Consider the following 19933-nt stretch of genomic DNA (forward strand, 5'->3'; position numbering starts at 1 on the left):
ACGGCTAAATATAAACATTGTCAAACATGTAAAGATAACCAATGTAAACACATGATTAAACCCCAAGGTTAACAGGTTAAAAGACACGTACGGTAACATCATGTCTGGACTGACTGGATTTATGTCGATTAACAAGGCAATTCACAAAATTAAAATTTAATTTAATATATAGATGTAATTCACACATCATCATCTACATCATCAGGCCAAGTAGCAGGCCCAGAGTTACGTATATAAACTTTACAGTATGACTATATAATACATCACAAAACTAAGGTATTGCGAAGGCATGCACAATTTAAAAAGGTAGCAAGAAAAAACCTCCATTTGCATTTCAAGAGGCTGCTGCAGGAGTAAAATTGCAACAATTACATCAGAAATTTACATATTTCTGGATTAAATAGTCAATACATATTATTATCTATGATTTCAGGGATTAGATGTGGTCTATTGAATGTCATACTGAGTACTTACTTTAGTTGTCATATGCGATCATTTGTGATGAAATGTCAAGAAATAAAAAAATACAAACAAAATAGAAACGGCAAACACCAAGGACAAACAAGGACAGACCAACGGGGAAACACATTTTTGGGGGGATAAAAATTTTGGCACAACACCAATCCTTAACAACTTATTAGCATGCCAGCTGAGACTTCTCACCATGAACAAATAATGAAAGAAAAACAAGATGGACTACCTACTGTATGCTGTCAACACCGGCTACACACAATCAATCAGCCATTAGTAGTGAGAAACTTAACACAATCCCTCACCTAGCACAACTGCAGCTAGTCTGTTCAGCAGCTGGCTGGGAAGATAATAAAACATAGTAACACTTCCTCCACTATCAAAATAAGAGGTAATGATCATCACCATCAGTGTACAATACAAAGTTAAGAAGGCACATAATGTTTGTGTTGCAACAATACAACAAGTCCCAGGCCTACTGAATGACCTTGCAAAAGCAGAACAATAATGGGGCTCATGGCGATGATGATTTGTGATCCTCTTGGTAGATCTGAGCCTTTGTAAGAGACTGCGTGTACAGTGTACATCCATCTTTTACAAAATTGTTGACTGCCACTTGAATAATTGCATTTTCCCATGCTTTGATTTCTGACTGACTTTAAGACGGTCTCCCACCGAGCGTCATGCATTCGCTGCTAAAGTATCAAAGCAGATTAACAGAGAGAAAAGAAAGGAGGAGGGAGAAGGGAAGAGAGAAAAAATCAAAATCACACCACTGAGAAAATGTCTGCTCTACAGCTTTCATTTATTGAGTCCAAATATATTTGATGGTGGTTATTTTTAAACAGACCTTAATCCTCTGCTCACCCTTCATCCTGAGGTAGATAATTATAGTAATCTGGTCGAAGGGAATTTAATTTCCTAGCTGTGAATCGTTGCAGTGGGATGGACTAGTTGCTTTATGAAAGGAATTTATAGTGCCCTGCAATTCTGACACTTACATGCCAACACATATGTGACATTGAACACTTCTTAGGATCCACTTTTGCAATTTTGAGATACTAATAAGCACTAATGGCGCCAGATACCCATATAATACAACATGACACATGGCTGGGATATACTTTTAGAAGAGCAGTTGAGTAGTACCCATTGTTCTTTTTGTTCTATGTAGAGGACTAGGTGAATAGATTGCCGTCGAAGTAGGACAACCTAATGGCGCTCTCCTAATATTCACTTCAAATAAAAATCTAGCCTCTACTTCTAGAAGCTTTGTGTCTTATGTTGAAAATTTCTTTTGAAGATATTCTAAGTAGGAGAGATTTAAGATCCTCCCATTGTAGCCAGACAGGAAAGAGCTTGTAATGTACATGCCGTTCTTGTCCTGCCCTTGAGCAGTGATTCCCCACTGACTCGCTGCACAGCTCCAGGGGCGCTCTATGTGAAGATGACCCTACACTCTGACCTCCCTGGAGGGAGCAAAGTGAAAAGAGAGTTTCACTGCGGGGATCAATAGAAGCATCACATCGTTATCACTTTATTCAAGTCAGTTAAGCGGTTTGGGAAAGAAGGGTTTAGTATGTGTTTAATTTTTAACCAAGATATTCATATTTCTGCTGTACGTATGTGTTGTTCTTACACTGTGCATATGTGTGTGTGTGTGTAGCTTTTGCAGGATTAAATGTGATCATAAAATGAACGTACTGTATGTAGTAATTATCACTTCCATCTTTTAAATATTCCTGATGTCACTGCACAGTACCAACAAAACCAGACATGTGTGTTTTTGCATAATATTAAAGAATATATGTCCTTGTGCTCTATGACAAAGTTTAATGGCATAATCATTTTTCTCACTGCATTGTAGTTTTCCAGTGCAATATTTAATGCTTTTTGTTGATATTTGCATAAAGGTAATTATGCATAAACAGCCTACTTACAGTCTCACAGGTGCATGCTGTATGCTCTTTATGGAAGCATAACTAGATGATTGGATGCTGTGTGCTTTTTAGACTATATAGGTCAATTCATACGGTGAAGCCCATTAACTATACAGAAGCTGTTTCCTCCTTACAGCTTTCATCTTGGGCATTTTTTTAGACTCCAAACATGATAATGAGTGCTGGAGCCTGGCCTCAGAGTGGATACAGATCTGAGCCCAACTAGACGTCTCAGCCCTTGTAATCCATCACTGTTGCATCAGAACAGTAACATCCACTTCAAGAATTTGATGGAAGTTCTGCTCAGTATTACATATTTATGCTTACAGGCAGGAGTACTGTGTCAGCTTAGGTGAGTCAGGAGGAGTGTCTTGCTTCTGTTTGTCTCTAACACAGCTTGTTGTAACATTTGGTCAAGTCAAATCAACCCAGCAGACAAACCAAAGCAAGATACTTTCAGCAGCTACAGTATAGTTTCAAGAGAGACATATGGAAAGTGCTTAAAATTGGTATTTGCAGCTTTATTATGATTTTTAAATTTTTTTTATTCTGGACTGGGAGAAAAATCTATGGTTGGCATAATATTTAATGGCTTTAGCCTACATCTTTACAGTCTTGCTATAACTGTTTGGATCTATTGATTTGAGGTGTGGGTGTTTAAGTGTAGACGTCAGGTTTTATAATCAATATTTAATTTGATCGACCTTACAGACAGATTTTTTTTTAATGCCAAAAAATCTTTACAAATCTTTACAGTATCTTAATGCCAAGCCAAAGCTGTTTAATTTTGTAAAAATTAACTACCTTTTTTTACATGACAAACAAAATGCATGTCATTATACATCATAAATTTAACCCTAATATAATCTAGCTTCACACATGTAATCTGTCAATCTGTGTAAAACTTCATGAGACTTGGTCGACACCAATCTACATTCCAACTGTGTGTCAGCAAATGGATAGGCGACTACATACATTAGCATTGCACATGCTGTATTAGAGACACGTTAATGACTTCTCACATACTGACAGACATAGGGCAGAATCCTGACAAAGGATTTACAATGAGAGACAGTGGCACACTGGTGGGCAGCAGTCTTAAACAAAAGAACAAAAGACTGCACCACATATGGTGCCATCTGTTGTCAGTATCCTGTCACCCCAATGTGAACACAAAAGCTCCAGAGAGAACTGCCTCCAACTTCTCCTATTCAGTCAATTTGCAAACTAGAATGGCCGGAATTCATTGTCAAATAGCTGTGACTGAACAGGGGACACTCCAGTGAACTAATCCCTTCGAGCACTCTGCATTTTTGTAGGGAGCGGCAACCTGCCAAGACAGTGGCCATTGAAGCTACATTGCTATTGTGTCATTTTTAATGCAACACTGTTGTCTTTCTCAATACTGGCAATGAATGATGGCGTTTTGGCCTTTTGGAAGTATTACCACTATACCAGTGATAGGCCAAAGGAAGGCAGAAATATAAATGGGTGCTACAAATTGCAAACTAAAATAGTTTTCATCCCTGCCTATGAAAATTTTAAATTTACGTGTTATATCATTAAAACTTAACTCCTGGCCCACTTTCTACAGCTTCTGAACCTGAAAGAAATCACATTCAATATGTTATTAACACATTTAGAAAGAGCCAAGTGCCTCTGATGAAGCATAAAATGTAACAAGGGCATCACTGTGATGTGGAACCTTTTTAATTAAATATTTAATAATTCATCTTTCAAACAAAATGAGTGTCAAGAGTTCATTCACAATTCGTTTGCTGGCAGTCCAACGTTGGTCCACAGCTGCATTTTCACCTACTTCACTAGACACACAAATCCGCTGCTAAAGCAGTGATCTGTTTTACTACTGTAAGAAGGCAGCTTATGGGGTCTGTGCAGCTCATTATTCTGTCACTGCTGCTGGTTGTGTGTACTCACCTACCTAAACCCAGACTGCCACCTGCTATTTTGCACTGCATGTGGACTGAATGTGTTTCCACAGTTTTCTGATCACCAAAATGTTTTGCAGTGGGAGTGTTAGTCCATATCTGTGTAACCAATTACCAAGATTGCCCCCACTGCCTGAGTCATGCTAACAGACTTCCCTGTGCCATGTTTTCATTTAGTCCAATAAGGCTCGAGTCTGCCGCGATGACCTTCAACCTGCAATTGGCCGATCCTGCAGATCTCTTTTTAGGAACGCAGTCGTGGGAGCAGATTGGTGGGCTAGACAAGTGACACGAATACTGAGAGCGCCCTCGCATTCAGTCAGTCTCCCACCCAGGGCATCCTGTCTTAATCCCTTTGCAGAGACCAGACAGAGCCTTGGCAGAGTGCATTTGAACATGGAGGTCCCTGCAGATTATTTAGCCCATGCAATTATCATAATGGAGGCAGCATACGGTAATACGTGAATAGGAATTGAATTATCTCTTGAAAGGTGTCTCTTCACCTTCTCGTTCTTCCTCTTTCCAATATTGGTGCAAGATAGCAACCTTCATCTACTTACCTGGAAATTAAGGCACATGAAATAACATACAAGAACTCTACATCCTATACTGTGATGCTGTTTAACAAGATTTAAAAAAAAATACTTGGTATACTTTAGCACTATCCATATACCTTCTCAATTTGACGTAATAAATCTCCCATTTAAAGAATGTCTGTCTGCTGTTGAAAACTTTATAGAACTTTTTACATAGTGGTTTGATACTTTTAAACCACTCTTAAGTCAGAACAATTCAGTCAGTGCAATTTCAAAGCCATTTAATAAATCCAAGCAAACAAAATAGGGTCGTCACAATTCAATAGCCAAACTGCAATCATCAGTCTATAAGGCGAAGTGGCTGGATGGCTGATAATAATATTACATTTCTCATCAGAAACAAGAGATTGATTAAAAATAATGTCTTTTGTACTGTTCTCAGACATAATACCATAGCATATTGCCTGATAGCAGATTAAAATGTGTCTAAAAGGTTTTTGTCCTCGCAGTGATTGTCTGTCTGACCATAATTCCAGATGGCAGTTTGATTGCTCTCAATTTTGCCATTCTTTTAATTTAATCTCATTTCATCACAGACTGGAGAAAATGAGCCTGGTCGACTAAAATCGTGATGATTTTTTAATAATGTGATCGTGCCATCTGGGAGCACTGCTGGCCTTAGAGGATGGTGGAGGTTAAGCTCAGGTCAGAGGGTCATCCATACCACCTCTTTCATTCATTCATGGTGAAGACACCTAGATTACAGTCCCTTCTCCTTTGTTGATCAGCAACAAAGCTTGTTTGGCTAGTTATAGGCTTTCATTTTTTTACTTAAAATTAAGCAAAACAGAACCCCCCCAGAAAAAAAACAAAAAACAGCATTGATATATTGAGCTGGATACACGTGAAAATTGGATGGATTGATGGGTCTTCTATATATACTTTATTTCTGATTCATATTCTTTTATTGGGCTTTGAACTTTTTGGGCCTGTAGTCTACACAGCCTGAGCTTACCCTAGTTACAGGCCTAGACACTAACATGTCACACAAAAGCTTAATATATATCATATTTTTTCAGATGAAGATTAAATCAAATTACTCTGTAAAATGAGAGTTGTTGCTTATAGCGTCAAAATCATTTATGGTGTCTGCCAACTCTATAGTTCTATAAAGTGCTGTAGCTTGTAGCTCATCGTTTAGAATTGTATCCTGTATACAGTAGTTAGTGTATGTTTGAGTCAATATTATCAGTCAGCTTGGTTTCCTGTTGTTGTGCCCCCTAGTTTCCAAAAATCGATTAATGTAGCTTTAAAATTAAAGGAAGCAATGGAGCTTTTATGTGAACGCATTCAGAAAATCAAATTACATTGTTCTATTATAATGCTCTATTAAACAGTCCACAATGACTAAAAATTGCTTAAAATGTAGTATAGGGAATTTAAACACTCTCTTAGCTTTTGTGTTCAAGTTTAAGCAGGTTTATTAAACATAGACATACATAAATCCCTGCAGTCGTCATATACTTAACCCTATAGCTGAAATCCATTCTGCCCTGGCAGCCATCCATTCATGAAGCACTTTATCTTCACTGCGATGAGAAAAAAACACTTCAGCATAACCCACTAGTATGACCTTGCTTATATGTTTGTTTTTTCATTCCATATCTGCAGCAATCTTTCAACAAGACATTATAGAATGTTTCATGGACTGTATTTGCATGCAATCAGTATGACGTTACCGTGAATACACTGAAAAGATTGCCAAGATGCTCATGTTACTTTCATTACCTTGAAAATGAAATATTCTGGCTGCTGTCAGTTGTTTGCTTTAAACGATCCGATTGCAGGCAAATAAATTGTTTTAATTTGGTTTCATTCAGAGCTGAAATAATGATTTCTCATTCCTCTTTGGGCATTCCACTAAGTAAAGTAATATTCCACACAGGGTGTAGCTGAAGAAATAAACACCAAAACATGATTCACACCATTCTTGTTTTTGGTGACATTGCATTGCAGCAGTGGCCTATAATTCTTCTCACAGAGGAGATCAGAGTAAAGAGAGGCTACACTGCCAACACTCTTGTTTAAAACACTCACTAAGTAATGTGACTAGTGCTAAAAGTCTTTTCTTTTAAGGCATCACTGCAACAACTGGCCGAACCAAACCAGATGATAAAGACAAGGCAAATAAAAAATGCAGGCTTTAACAGCTCGAGGAAATGACAGATGTGATTATACCATAACCATGGTAATCATGACAATATACGAAGCATTATGACGCATATGGCATCTGCAGTAAGGCCTGTAGTCTACACAGCCTGAGCTTACCCTAGTTACAGGCATAGACACAGTTTAAAATTGGCTGCAGCAAGCAAGCCAGTGACAATACTAAAAAAATATTTGTTGGATAACACCATCCCAAGAGAGTGAAAAATGTTCAAGGCAATACACTTTATTTTTGCTGTTCTGAGACTCATCCGGTCAACGAAAGGGCTATCATTTCTTTTGCTGTTAAAAGAATAGACTTTGGCTGATAAGTCAGCAGCACCCAACAGCCTCCTGGATTTATTTCCCTAACACCAGCACTCTGCGTACTGAGGCCAAGATGGGGGAGGGGAATTGCCTTTTTTCTTTTTTTTTTTTCAGGTGGAGCAGAGGCGGGTGAAGCACTCTCAGTCTGCATGTCAGAATGAGACATCAGCAGTGGTGGCCTCTAGTTATCAAGGCCCCAGCGAAAGATTTGCAAACCGCCACATCCAATATCCCCTGAGACATACGCAAACAAGCATGAAACATGCAAACACACTGCAAGAAAGAGGTTTATCTTTTATTTTTTTTCAAAGTGTTGGATTTGTAAGTCTTGTCTTCACTTCAACACCACAGAGCAACACAAACAGATGGCCACAGTCATGAAATCAAAGTACCCACTTAAAAAAATCAAGTAATTATTGTTCAGATGTTTACATACATGTAGCAGCTACTAATGCTGTAATAACAGCACAACAACATTTCAGACAAAGCTGCACACAATTGCAGAAACCACAGCACAAACTGTATCATACGCTTACAGCAATGCTGCTGTTATATTTTATTGACCTAATTATTACTGTCTGTTCTTAATCTTATAATTATTCTGTATAAATCTGTCATGGATAAAGAAACATTAAGGTCCATCAACAGTTCTAAACAGTTGTTTACTTAAGTGAAGAATGAAACACTTAGTTTAATCTGCTGCATCTCCTGCAGATGCCTTCTTTTGTTTGGGGGCTATTATAATATTTATTTTTTATTATTACTTAATCTACCAATTTTTTTCTAAATTAATCAATTATAATTTGTATATAACATGAACATCATGAAAATGCCCATTAGAGCTCAAGGTCATGTATTGAAACATATTTGAAACATATTTTATCTGACCATAACCCAATGATATTCAGTTGTGACAAAGAAAAACATTACTGAAAAGCTGGAACAAGAAAGTATTCTGAATTGATTGTCATGATTGAATTTTAAAAGATGTTATTTGGTCAACAGTTCCCCTGGAAAGACCAAATGAATTAATTTTACTAACAAGTATTTTCTGTATAGCCATAAGTTTATTCCTTTGGTGCCCTTGAGTTCCACTATTGTCCAAAAACATGAAAAAAAAACATGAATGAGACACGTGTTTACATGTTTCTTCATTACAATGGCTACTTTATTTTGAGTCAGTTCTTTGTACTCACGAGTGCACTAAATGTAGAGGGAAAAAAAATGCCCCATTTACTTTTGTTTGAGTTAACTACATTTCCCAGCTGTTCGGGGATCGTACTGAGCCTTTTTATCAAAAGGGAACTATACATTTATGACCTGTTTATGTAAGATTTACATGTTCAATAGTAACAAAATTCCTTTAGTGCCACAGACAGTAGGGAAGTCTGACAATATTTATACATGGACTAACTCAGTGATGGTTTTGGTCTTTTGCTGGGATAAGTTCACAGTAATAAAAATGTAGAATTTCTTATGCTTTAACAAACAGTCTTGCTGTATGTAAGGATGTAGTAGGTTTAGTTCCTTATTTACTGTATATACTGTAGTATATGCTAATATGTTCATTAGCACTGAAGATTTGTCATCATTTCAAGCAATGCATGGTATCCATCTGTATCTCTAAGGCACAGTTTCTCTACACAGGTCTTGTGAGACAGATGGCCTGTGAGGTTACAACATCGGCACAAATAAGGTTAAACACAAGACATGCTACAAACGTATGCAAATGTAATGAATCAGTAATGCATTGAATGAATTAGCAAGATGACATTCAGTTCAGCAGACAGCTCTCTTAGTGGCCACAGGCTTCTTTCTACATTATGACTTGCCAGATTTCATATCACTTCATATTTTACCCACTCACACATCTATTTCACACTCAGTGTATCAACTGCAAATGGCTGTGACCAGTAATTGTCTAATAAACATGTACTGTTACTTTTGTTTTGTTGTTTTTTCTGCCCCCAAATATTGAATCCAAAATCTGAATCAAAATATGACTGCAAAGCAAAATGTTCAATAATGCAACATTTCTTGTAGATTTCATCCTCATTGATGTATTATCTTCCTTCATTTGAGTTGTGTGGAGCAGTGTTAACATATTTCTTCTCTTCTTCATACCATGAGACTAGGAAACAGACATTCTTTTTTTGTAGGTGTTACTTAACCTCTTGATTGGTAGACGCTATGGTTATTTAGGTCTTTGCATCGTAGACTGCCAAGCTTGCTTCCCTGTTGTGTGGGAATATCCAAACTAAAACATTCTGTTAGTTGAAGTAGAATTCCATGCAGTGCACACCACTGACAAGTCTCTAATCAGCAGACATTGTAATGTAAGTGCTCTGAAATACTCTGCTTTATATTGTAGTCTCCTTGCTATGTGCACCCTGATTGAGACATATGTTACCTTAAATTTTCTAACAAACTCATTATAACAAATGAATTTGGCAAATCTCACTGATGTCAAACATTATGCCAGTGGCTGCTGGTGCAGAAGCAGAAAAGTAAGGGTGGGTGTGTTTTTATGTTGCTGGCAGGATTTTAGATGTAAGCAGCTATTGCTTTCAGTGGCTACATGTTGAGCGTGCCTAGATGGAATTAATCCACACAGTGTTGCACCAACAAAGGGAGGAAGGATGCTTAAAGCAATTTTTTCTGCAATATATGTCCCATCCCTTTATGTAATGAGGCTATCTGTGATGATAAAATGCATTCAAATAAATGTTTTATGAAGGGTGCATGTGACCAAAGTTTTGGCTCTATGAGTGGTACATCAACATGCTTGTTGCTGAATTATGAATTTTTCATTTTGCATTCCAGTGGAAATGCAAACCGAGATGTTTTATTGACAGCTGATAATCTCTATTAGTGTGTTTGTCATGTCTGACATTTTCTTCTCTTAGGTTGTAGCGCAGGGTTGTTGTAATTCCAGCCAGATAAAATGAGCTCCTGCCAGTGGGATGCCTCATTCGATCTGATTCCCCAGCAGAGGCTCATCTCTCCGCAGCCTTTCTCCACCACGGCTGGGCTGGCAGCATGGCTGGTGCAAAAACAAGCCACATGTAGACTCATTTCTACTGATTAAGTCAGCCACTCATCCTCACTGGAGAACATTTCCACCTCAGTTAACAATTTTTACAGTTTAGAAAACACCTGTCATAATACAGTATACTTGTTAATTATTGCTCATGAGTTGACTGAAAGGAACGATTAATAGATAACTTGAGCTATAAGAGATGGAAAGGGACTAGTTAAAAATGCTTAATAACAATACTTAAATCTAAGGACATAGTAGGGGAGGTTAATTTTTTGCACTAGGCAAGAGTGCTTTGCTATTGGCAAAGGCATTAACTGCACTGAAGAATAGTGTTTGCATCACTAAAAGCACAGCTTGACACAGTACTGTCACACTTTACAATTTCCCAGCATATATGAGATGTATTGATTTATTTGTAGGTTACCATCTTTGTGGGCAGTAGACAATAAGGGGTGATAGGAACACATCAACACTGCTGTGTGGAAGTGGGAGGTACAGGCTATGTTGTATGTGTATGAATGCCTTAGTCTATTTTTATCTTGAGCACACTCATATTCCTAGACACTTTGGCTGAATGAACTAATCTAATCTAATTTAATCTAATCTAAGATATGGAGTAACGAGTTTCTTGTTAGTCTCTTGGTTTGGGAGATAATAAATTCTGCTATAATTATGCAGGGACAATACTAGACCTCTTCACACTCTTGAATCACACTATTTGTATGGGTTTTTGGTGTGACGATAAATTGGATTGTAATGAAAAGTAAACACCACCGCAATACTGTTTTGAATAAGCATTAATCATGAATCATTAAAAATGCTGTTTTTGAAATCCCAGGAAATGAATCACAGATAAAAATTTTCAAAGCGAATAAACAGGCTACAGAAAAAAAGTCGAGATAGTGAAAAATAACCCTCACTTGATAACCTTGATCAGTGACTTTGTTAATATATTGTTGTGTTTTACATCAAGATATAAGCCATAGCACACTTTTAGGCAAGAATAGTGATATATTGTCTTTGTTTGCCACTATATGCCATTTCAAAGGTTGTATTGCTTTTTGCTTTGTTTTTTTTTCAGCATGCATTTCTCATTTGCATGCATTATGTCTTTGTGATGTTTCAAGACCACATTCATTGAGTTTAATGCTTGGTGTCAATGACTTGTACTGTCTTGTGAAGAATGAGTCCCAATGACATCAACATATTGCACTATTTCCTTTAAGACTTTCATGACTATAAGGCTTTGTACATTACATAATTCCAAGCTTAGGATTTCACTGAGTAAAGGGGCTTACAAGAAATTCCCAGGTCCTATCGGAATGGTCCTACTCGTTTGTCATTTTCAGTCTCCAGTGTCGATGCATCAGCTTTTGTGAAGTCTGGAAATCTGGGACAATTCAGGGTTAGGGAGTTAACAAAAAGCTTGTTATATTCCACAGATGGGCAGTGTTGTGAATTAATTGAAGTTGTTAATTCATCATGCTCTTGTTCTTTCATCATTCTATGCACATTGTACTATATAAATAGATTAGGGCTGTAAGTAATTATTATTATTACTCAATGTATCTGTTGATAATGCTTTGATGAATTGTTTGGTCTACAAGTACTGAGACTACCAAATAATTTTTTGTCTTGTTTTTTTTGTCAGTTATTTTTCTGTGGATCAACAGATCAGTTCAGCATGAAAAAAAAATCTTGTATCAAGCCACTGTTACCTATAACTCACTACAGCAATATCAACAATGTACTCCTTACTACTTTATGTGGTTAGTAAATATATTTTTTTTCTTTTTCTTTTTGTTGCAGAGAACACAAACAGCAGATGAACTATGAATGCTGAACACAATGATCTCCTCCCTCCAGCGCCAGACAATGAGAGGTCGTAGGCTGAAGGGGGCGCTGTCCAACCCCCTCTTTGTGCTGCTCTTGGCCCTTCAGATCCTGGTGGTGGCTGGGCTTGTTCGTGCTCAGACCTGTCCTTCTGTCTGTTCATGCAGTAACCAGTTCAGCAAAGTTATATGCACCCGCCGCAGTCTACGGGACGTCCCGGATGGCATTTCCACCAATACTCGCTACCTGAACCTCCAGGACAACCTTATTCAGGTCATCAAGGTGGACAGTTTCAAACATCTGCGCCATCTGGAGATCCTGCAGCTCAGTAAGAACCACATCCGCAGCATTGAAATTGGCGCGTTCAATGGGCTGGCCAGTCTCAACACCTTGGAGCTCTTTGATAATCGGCTGACGACAATCCCCAATGGAGCATTTGAGTATTTGTCCAAGCTAAAGGAATTGTGGCTACGGAACAACCCCATCGAAAGTATACCATCTTATGCCTTCAACCGGGTCCCCTCGCTTCGAAGGCTGGATCTAGGTGAGCTCAAACGTCTCTCCTACATTTCTGATGGAGCCTTTAAGGACTTGAGCAACCTGCGCTACCTGAATCTGGGAATGTGCAACCTCAAGGAGATTCCCAACATCTTACCTTTGATCAGGCTTGAAGAGCTAGAAATGTCAGGAAACCAGATCTCTGTTATCAAGCCCAGCTCATTTACAGGATTAGTGAACCTCCAGAAGCTGTGGATGATGCATGCCCAGATCCAAACTATTGAGAGGAATTCCTTTGATGACCTTCAGTCACTGGTGGAGCTTAACCTGGCTCACAACAACCTTACCTTTCTACCACATGACCTCTTCACACCGTTGCATCGTCTGGAGCGGGTCCACCTCCATCACAATCCTTGGAACTGCAACTGTGATATTTTGTGGCTCAGCTGGTGGCTGAAAGAGGCAGTACCTGCCAATACCAGCTGCTGCGCCCGTTGCCATACTCCTACAGTCTTTAAAGGTCGCTACATCGGGGAATTAGACCACAGCTACTTCCAGTGTGATGTTCCTGTCATTGTGGAGCCACCCAGTGACTTGAATGTGACAGAAGGCATGGGTGCAGAGCTTAAATGTCGTACAAGCTCGTTGACATCCATCAGCTGGCTTACACCAAATGGCTCGTTGGTGACACATGGGGCTTATAAGGTGCGTTTGTCTGTACTCAATGATGGGACACTGAACTTTACTACCGTCACAATGCAGGACACTGGGACTTACACCTGTATGGTTAGCAACACAGCAGGCAACATTTCTGCCTCTGCTGTGCTTAATGTCACTTCTGTGGAAAACAGCGGGGTGACCTATTTTACCACAGTCACCGTGGAGACCATTGAGACCCCGGGGGATGATAGCCAAACACCACTTCCGCCATTTGGCTGGGTGTCATCCTCAACTACAAAAGGTACTCCTGTTTTAACAAGGACCACAGAGCGGACTTACACCATTCCAGTTCTTGATCTGGATGGAGAGGGAGACCTCAATGGCCTGGATGAGGTAATGAAAACCACCAAGATTATCATTGGCTGCTTTGTGGCCATCACGCTTATGGCTGCTGTTCTGCTGGTTATTTTCTACAAGATGAGGAAGCAGCATAACCAGCAGGATCCTGATGGCCCTGCCTCCTCCATGGAGGTCATTACAGTTGAAGAAGAGCTTGCAGGAGTTGCTGCCATGGAGAGACACCTATCGCTTCCCCCTCTGGAGCACTACAACCACTACAACACCTACAAGAGCACGTACCACCACCCTCCTATGCTCAGTACCATACACAGCTCAGCTACACAGGAACCTTTACTGATTCAAGCCTGCTCAAAAGACAATGTACAAGAGACCCAAATCTGATCTTGAATCTAAATAAATATCCAGTATCAGCAGTTTCATACTTGGAATACTATGGACCAAAACATGAAGATAAAAGAAATCAAAATGACATTGACTTGACAGAGTTGATGTCGATAATGGCGATAAATCAGCATTTGGCAAAGGGACGACATATGATACTTTAACAAGTGTCTTTACAAAAACAAAGATTATTTATTAAAAGTATGTCTAGTGGCTAAATGAAGAAAAACAATTTGTGATAGCTTTTTAGCTCATTTTATTTCTCTATCTCTCTGTGTAATACTGCACAAGGGAAAGAATGGTTTACTAAAAGTGAATAAAGAATATATAAAATGAATCTCATGTGAAACCACTTTATAAATTGGCCTTGCACTAAAAAAGAATGCAATGCCATTAATTTGATTCTTTGATTTTACCTGATAATAACACTTTTTGTTGAAGGGTGTTACTAGTATTCATAAGCATTTATTTGCTAGTTGTTTAGCATACCATGTTGAATTTGGCATAGTTTTATGAGAGACAAAACATAAAATGGGTGTATTTTCATTGTCATCATATTCTAGCTGTCACTCAACCAGAAATGAGATCTTTTAATGACACAGCTCTGGATGATATCATTGTGAAGCCAGCATGCCTGAGGAGCAAAGCAGCCAAATAAGTAAATGTGCATTTCCCCTGTGGCTCCTAAACAACAGCCATACATCCTTCACTTTAATTAAGATTAAGTTCTTGCTCCTACTCCTCTTCCTACCTTTTCTTCACACTTCTACCTTTACTACTTCTTTCCTTCAACTTCTCCTCTCTTCTATCTCTGAATTATCCATCTTGCCTGTATATCCTCTCTCTGCTCTCTCCCGACTCTCCTTTCCTCCGTGTCCTTCTTTGATTGTCTCTCTGTCACTTAGCTCAGGCACGTTCCTCACCCCTCGCCATGTCTCATTTGTCTCGCTTTATCCGCCGGCATGTGCCGCACGACGGCAGAATATTGCTTGGGAAAATGAAGGGGAGCATAAGGCTGCGGTGTGTAGCCTCCCTGTTAACCTAGTAATGATCTACGTCCACTCAGTGTCGCGTTACCTTGCCATCACCCCAGGGTCACACGAGCTTGGGCGCTGATAGTCCATCTGTTATACAGATAAAGAGGCAAATGAGGCTGCTTTGTAATGTAGTGTGACCCTGTCAGACAAACACAGACAGGGCTAACATAGTCAGTGAAGCAGCTAGGAACCTGCAACAAAATAAGGGGATATGGGTTATAGCTCATTAATCTGTATCAGCAGTTCATTTGCAGACTAACAGAAAAAAAGCTGATAACAAAACAGCGTGAGACTTTTCCACTCTCCGTGTGCCCAACATCTAACAGGGGATAGAGGCCTTTGATATTGAAGCGACCCCTGCTCAGTCTCATTTTTGTCAGAGAAAAACACACACACTTTGATGTTGCATCATTTATAGACCATCAAAAAATTGTCTCTCCTGTAGTCTGTTTACGCTTTGCTTTTTCATTTAGTCTTTCAAAGAGGAAGGCTTAAGGAAGGGGGAGGTAGGGATGAAAAGTGAAGAACAGTGGGCGGGGAGGGGGGAGCCAGACTCCACAACGGTCATGAGGGGTCTTCAAACAGAGATATTGCAGATATGAAGGGAGAGGAGTGAAAAAAAGATAAGGAATAAGGAGGCAAAACTAGCCATCAGACTGTCGCCATGGAAACAGTGACCTTGTGCAGAAAGTAAGAAGAGGTAGATATGCCTTTCACTTTGGTCTCTGTGCAACAAGCATATTTTAATTTCCCAGGGGCGATTCAAAAAATGCGACTGATTATCGACAAAACTGGCATAATGGAATGTATATTTACTAATGGTTTGGATGGGATTTGACCAGCACATGACGTTACATTTGCAGAGCATCACACCGTTTCAGTTATTCGAATCACCGCTTTATGTGAAAAATGAACGATTTAACTGTCCGTAACTGGCCTTATAGATTTTCATCTCTGTGAAGATGGCTACCATAGCTTATAGTATGAGCATAATAAAGCACTGTCACTCACAAAGTCATACGCCTTTGATCAGTCTCCTAAATTTATTTTTTTCATCTTATACAATATTGGTGGAACGATGAACAAAGATGGTGGAAGCAAAATATAAATGTATTATTCATCTGGTAAGGTCTGGTGAAGTAGAGACAGATAAAACTATAGATGGAGCAGGATGAATCGAACCAGAAACCTATTCTTGTCAGCCTTTCATTGAGTGTTATGAATGACGAGAATAGTCCAGTCAATGGTAGCGTTAATGAGTGAACCATTCTTTCCCTTTCCACTGTTTTCTTTTTCAATGCTCAATTCCTTTTCAATGCTTTTGGTGGCTTAATGATTCAATGTTGATGCTGGCTACAGTGAAAAAAAAAAAAAGGTTGAGATTTTTATATATATATTTGGGGATGAGGGTTGTGAGTTATTCAGAATGAATGGAATATCTCTGTACTGGTATTTACATGAGCAGGATGGTGTTATGTGGAGAGATATTTGAATGCCAGAATGAAATTAAGACTGAGCTGCAGAATATTGGACTTGAAATACCAGCAGAGTGAGCTTGATTTTGTGTGCAAAATCCTAAGCCAAGGTGATCAAATTCTTGTGTGTTATTCTGCCAACTGTCTATGTAGGGGGAGGGTTACTGTATGTGGGAATATTCTCTCTCATTTTTGGAGAGAATGATCATCAAATGGTTAAATTTCTACAAAAAAAATATTTTCAAAAACATAATGCAAAAAAAAAAATATTCAGATCATAATTTTACATGTGCTTCAATTGTTAAAAAAAGACAAAAAAGAAAAACAAAAACGGAAAAAAAAACAAGAGAACGTGCTTGTAAGGAGTCCAACTAATTTCTCTGAGGATGATGTTCAATTATTGATACCTGAGATTGTAGTTCATACTGTACATGAATACAAATAAAAATTGCAATTCTTTTTTTTCCATTAGATTTCATAGAATGTATTATTCACAGAGACGTTTTCACCATTTTGCCGTCTTTGTCCCATTTGCACATAAACACTTGTATAGAAATATTCAAACAAAAAGGATTATTAAGCAGCTCCCAGAATGCTGAACTGAGAAGAAATGCAGTGAATAAATGCACTGTAGCTTATTTTATGAGGTCAGAGGAGGGAAGTGGATCTCTCTAAGGCAAAAAGGAAGTGATCTTTCTGTATTATACATGGAAAGTTGGGTTCTTTTATCTAATCTGAATCACTCCATCTGTCTGACAGAATCATTTGATTCATGCAGACAAATTTGAGAATTTCCTAACCAGTAGCACAATAGGCTATTCCTGCTCTCTTCGCTGACTCAATATGATGAACAAAGAACCTTGCAGAACCTTGGAGAACATTGTCACAGTCAGAAAAATAGAAGAAGTCTAATAGCCTACTCTACCCTCACTGGCATTTCAAAATGTATTTAATATTGAATCAATTAAACTGAATCTCCACTGGTTCATGTAAAATATTACAAGAATTCAGTGAAGATACTGCTTTTCATTATAACATCTCCACTGCCCAAATAGCACAAAATGGCTCACAGTCACAATTGCCTTTGGGATTGCTCCATTTCATTCACAAAGATCTTTATGGCTGCCCAGCAAAATGTTATGAAGCAATTGATGCAGGCTTCATTCAGACACTTATTGGTATGTATGGTCAGTCTTAAATGCTATAATGTCTGTTCCAACAAAGGGATCATAAATTCATTCTCTAAATGATCAATTTATTCAGGAGGTGACACACTCAGCCTCAATGAAATGATGCCGGATCGCATTCAGAAACTGAGCAGTAATCTCATTAATTCCCAGGCAGTTTATAGTATGTAAAGTATATGTGGGAAATGGAAGTATTTTCGCAAGCAGTGAATCACACATTTATTTAATTTCTGTGGGACAGTGTTAGTACATCCTACTAGGATTCAGCTCAGTATCCAGAGAAGGCAAGTCACAGTGGTTGTGAGTATAATCCGACAAGCATGGAAGAAAGGAAAAAATAAAGAAGCCAGGCTGCTCATCTGGCTGTGAGGCTGTATGTGGTGCATTCATGTGCTGGTGTGAAGCACTGGTCATCTAAAACTTGACAATCTGCTGCAGAACTGCACTGCATTCAGAAAATAGACAGAGACATAATACAAATCCTGGAAATCAAAAAGTATTGTCATTTGCTTCTAGGACTAAAAAAGACTGCTGTTCAACGTTCAATACTCAAGTCTTGGATATTGGCGGTTCCTGTGGCAGATAAATGCACAACAACACAAGTGTCAGCACCAAAGAGCCTGCTGTAGACTTTTTCAATCAGATACAAGGAAAAGAGAGTATTTCAGACAAACAATAGCATACAACAAAACAACACAAGAGCCTGCATTTGTGTGAACGTATTGCTACCAGAAACAGGTAAACAAGAAAATCTGAAATATAAGAAAGCAAGTCCACTTAAAGTTCATTAAATACCAATATACTGCACAGGGGTTTACACAAAGTATGTCATCACACCCGGAGCCGTCAGGTATCCACTAGCCTTTCAATAAAATCTCTAATTAAGGGTTTCCTAAAGGACCAGTGTGTAGGATTTAGTGGTATCTAGCACGAAGTTGCAGATTGCAGATAACTAGCTGAACACCGATTGCGGCCGTATTTGACAACCTGGGAATGAAAATGGAAGTGTGTAGGAGAAACTACAGTGACCACAAAACTCGTAAGAGCTAGCGTTTGGTTGGAGGACTCCGTGGAAGGCGGCCGGCAGTCAGATGAAAACAGCTCATTTTAAGGTAACGAAAACACAACGATTCCTATATTCAGGTGATTATACACACATAAAACCATACCTTTAAATATTATATTCCATTTCTGACAATAGATCCTCCTAAATGTTACACACTGGATCTTTAAATCTGTCTTTTTAAAAAACTGAAATGTGTTTTAAATATAATAAAATAATATCTCAGCACTTCTTGTTGGAATTTGAAACCTTCACACTGATATTAATTTTTTCTTATAATCTTATATTTCCAACTGTTAATCTCTGTTGTCCAATAAACATCCACACCTTCAGTCCTCCCTGTTCATTCTATTGGATTCACCACTTGACTGGTCTGTTCTGTCGAGCTGGTGATGTTTAACCTGATAAACTTCGGCTTGTGGGAAAGACAGCAGACACTGAATAAACTATAATAGTATTTAGTTTGAAAAATTACTCTCCTTGTTGAGACAAAGGGAGTAAACCACACTGATAGTGAATTTAAAAGAGTAAGTTCTGGTTTCAAATCAATTATTTTCTCTGGAGCATGTTGCTTAAGGGAATGTCAAACAGACCAGGTAGTACGACAAAACAACTGCTGCATTATTGTGGGTTTGTCCCTGCATAGTTCAGGTAAAGAATATAAAATACAAAGGTCCAGTTTGAAGGTTTATCAAACCTGCATGTACGTTACCTTGTCATGTTGTCAGTGTTAAAGCCCCTTAAGCAAACACAATTATGTTGTTTGAACATTGCGCTAAAAGTTCCATGAAGAAGAATGAAAAAATGGAAGATTACTGTACACTAGCCAAAATAAGTAAATATAAATATTTATTCACACTATCGGATTTGCAGCTGCTTACTGTTTAGTTGATAGACATGGACAAATGGATATGCAAATGTAAACCAAGTTAAGTTATTTATTGTAGTAAAGATTTAGTAGTAATATTTTA

At 38.4% G+C, this 19933-nt stretch overlaps 1 protein-coding gene across 1 annotated transcript; it reads left to right on the top strand.

Moving 5' to 3' along the window:
- Window positions 1-12304: 12304 nt before the first annotated feature.
- Window positions 12305-14522, top strand: lrrc4cb (leucine rich repeat containing 4C, genome duplicate b). The gene has a single exon (XM_035652103.1). It carries the CDS (start codon window positions 12305-12307, stop codon window positions 14198-14200), a length of 1896 nt encoding a protein of 631 aa, XP_035507996.1. The 3' UTR covers window positions 14201-14522.
- Window positions 14523-19933: the final 5411 nt, after the last annotated feature.

The sequence above is a fragment of the Morone saxatilis genome, unplaced genomic scaffold, assembly GCF_004916995.1.
Source record: "Morone saxatilis isolate NCDOM2014 unplaced genomic scaffold, NCSU_SB_2.0 Contig11, whole genome shotgun sequence".
Classification (NCBI taxonomy): domain Eukaryota; kingdom Metazoa; phylum Chordata; class Actinopteri; family Moronidae; genus Morone; species Morone saxatilis.

Excerpts from the sequence above, each read along its gene's own strand:
- lrrc4cb (XM_035652103.1), top strand. The coding sequence starts at position 12,305 with ATGCTGAACACAATGATCTCCTCCCTCCAGCGCCAGACAATGAGAGGT.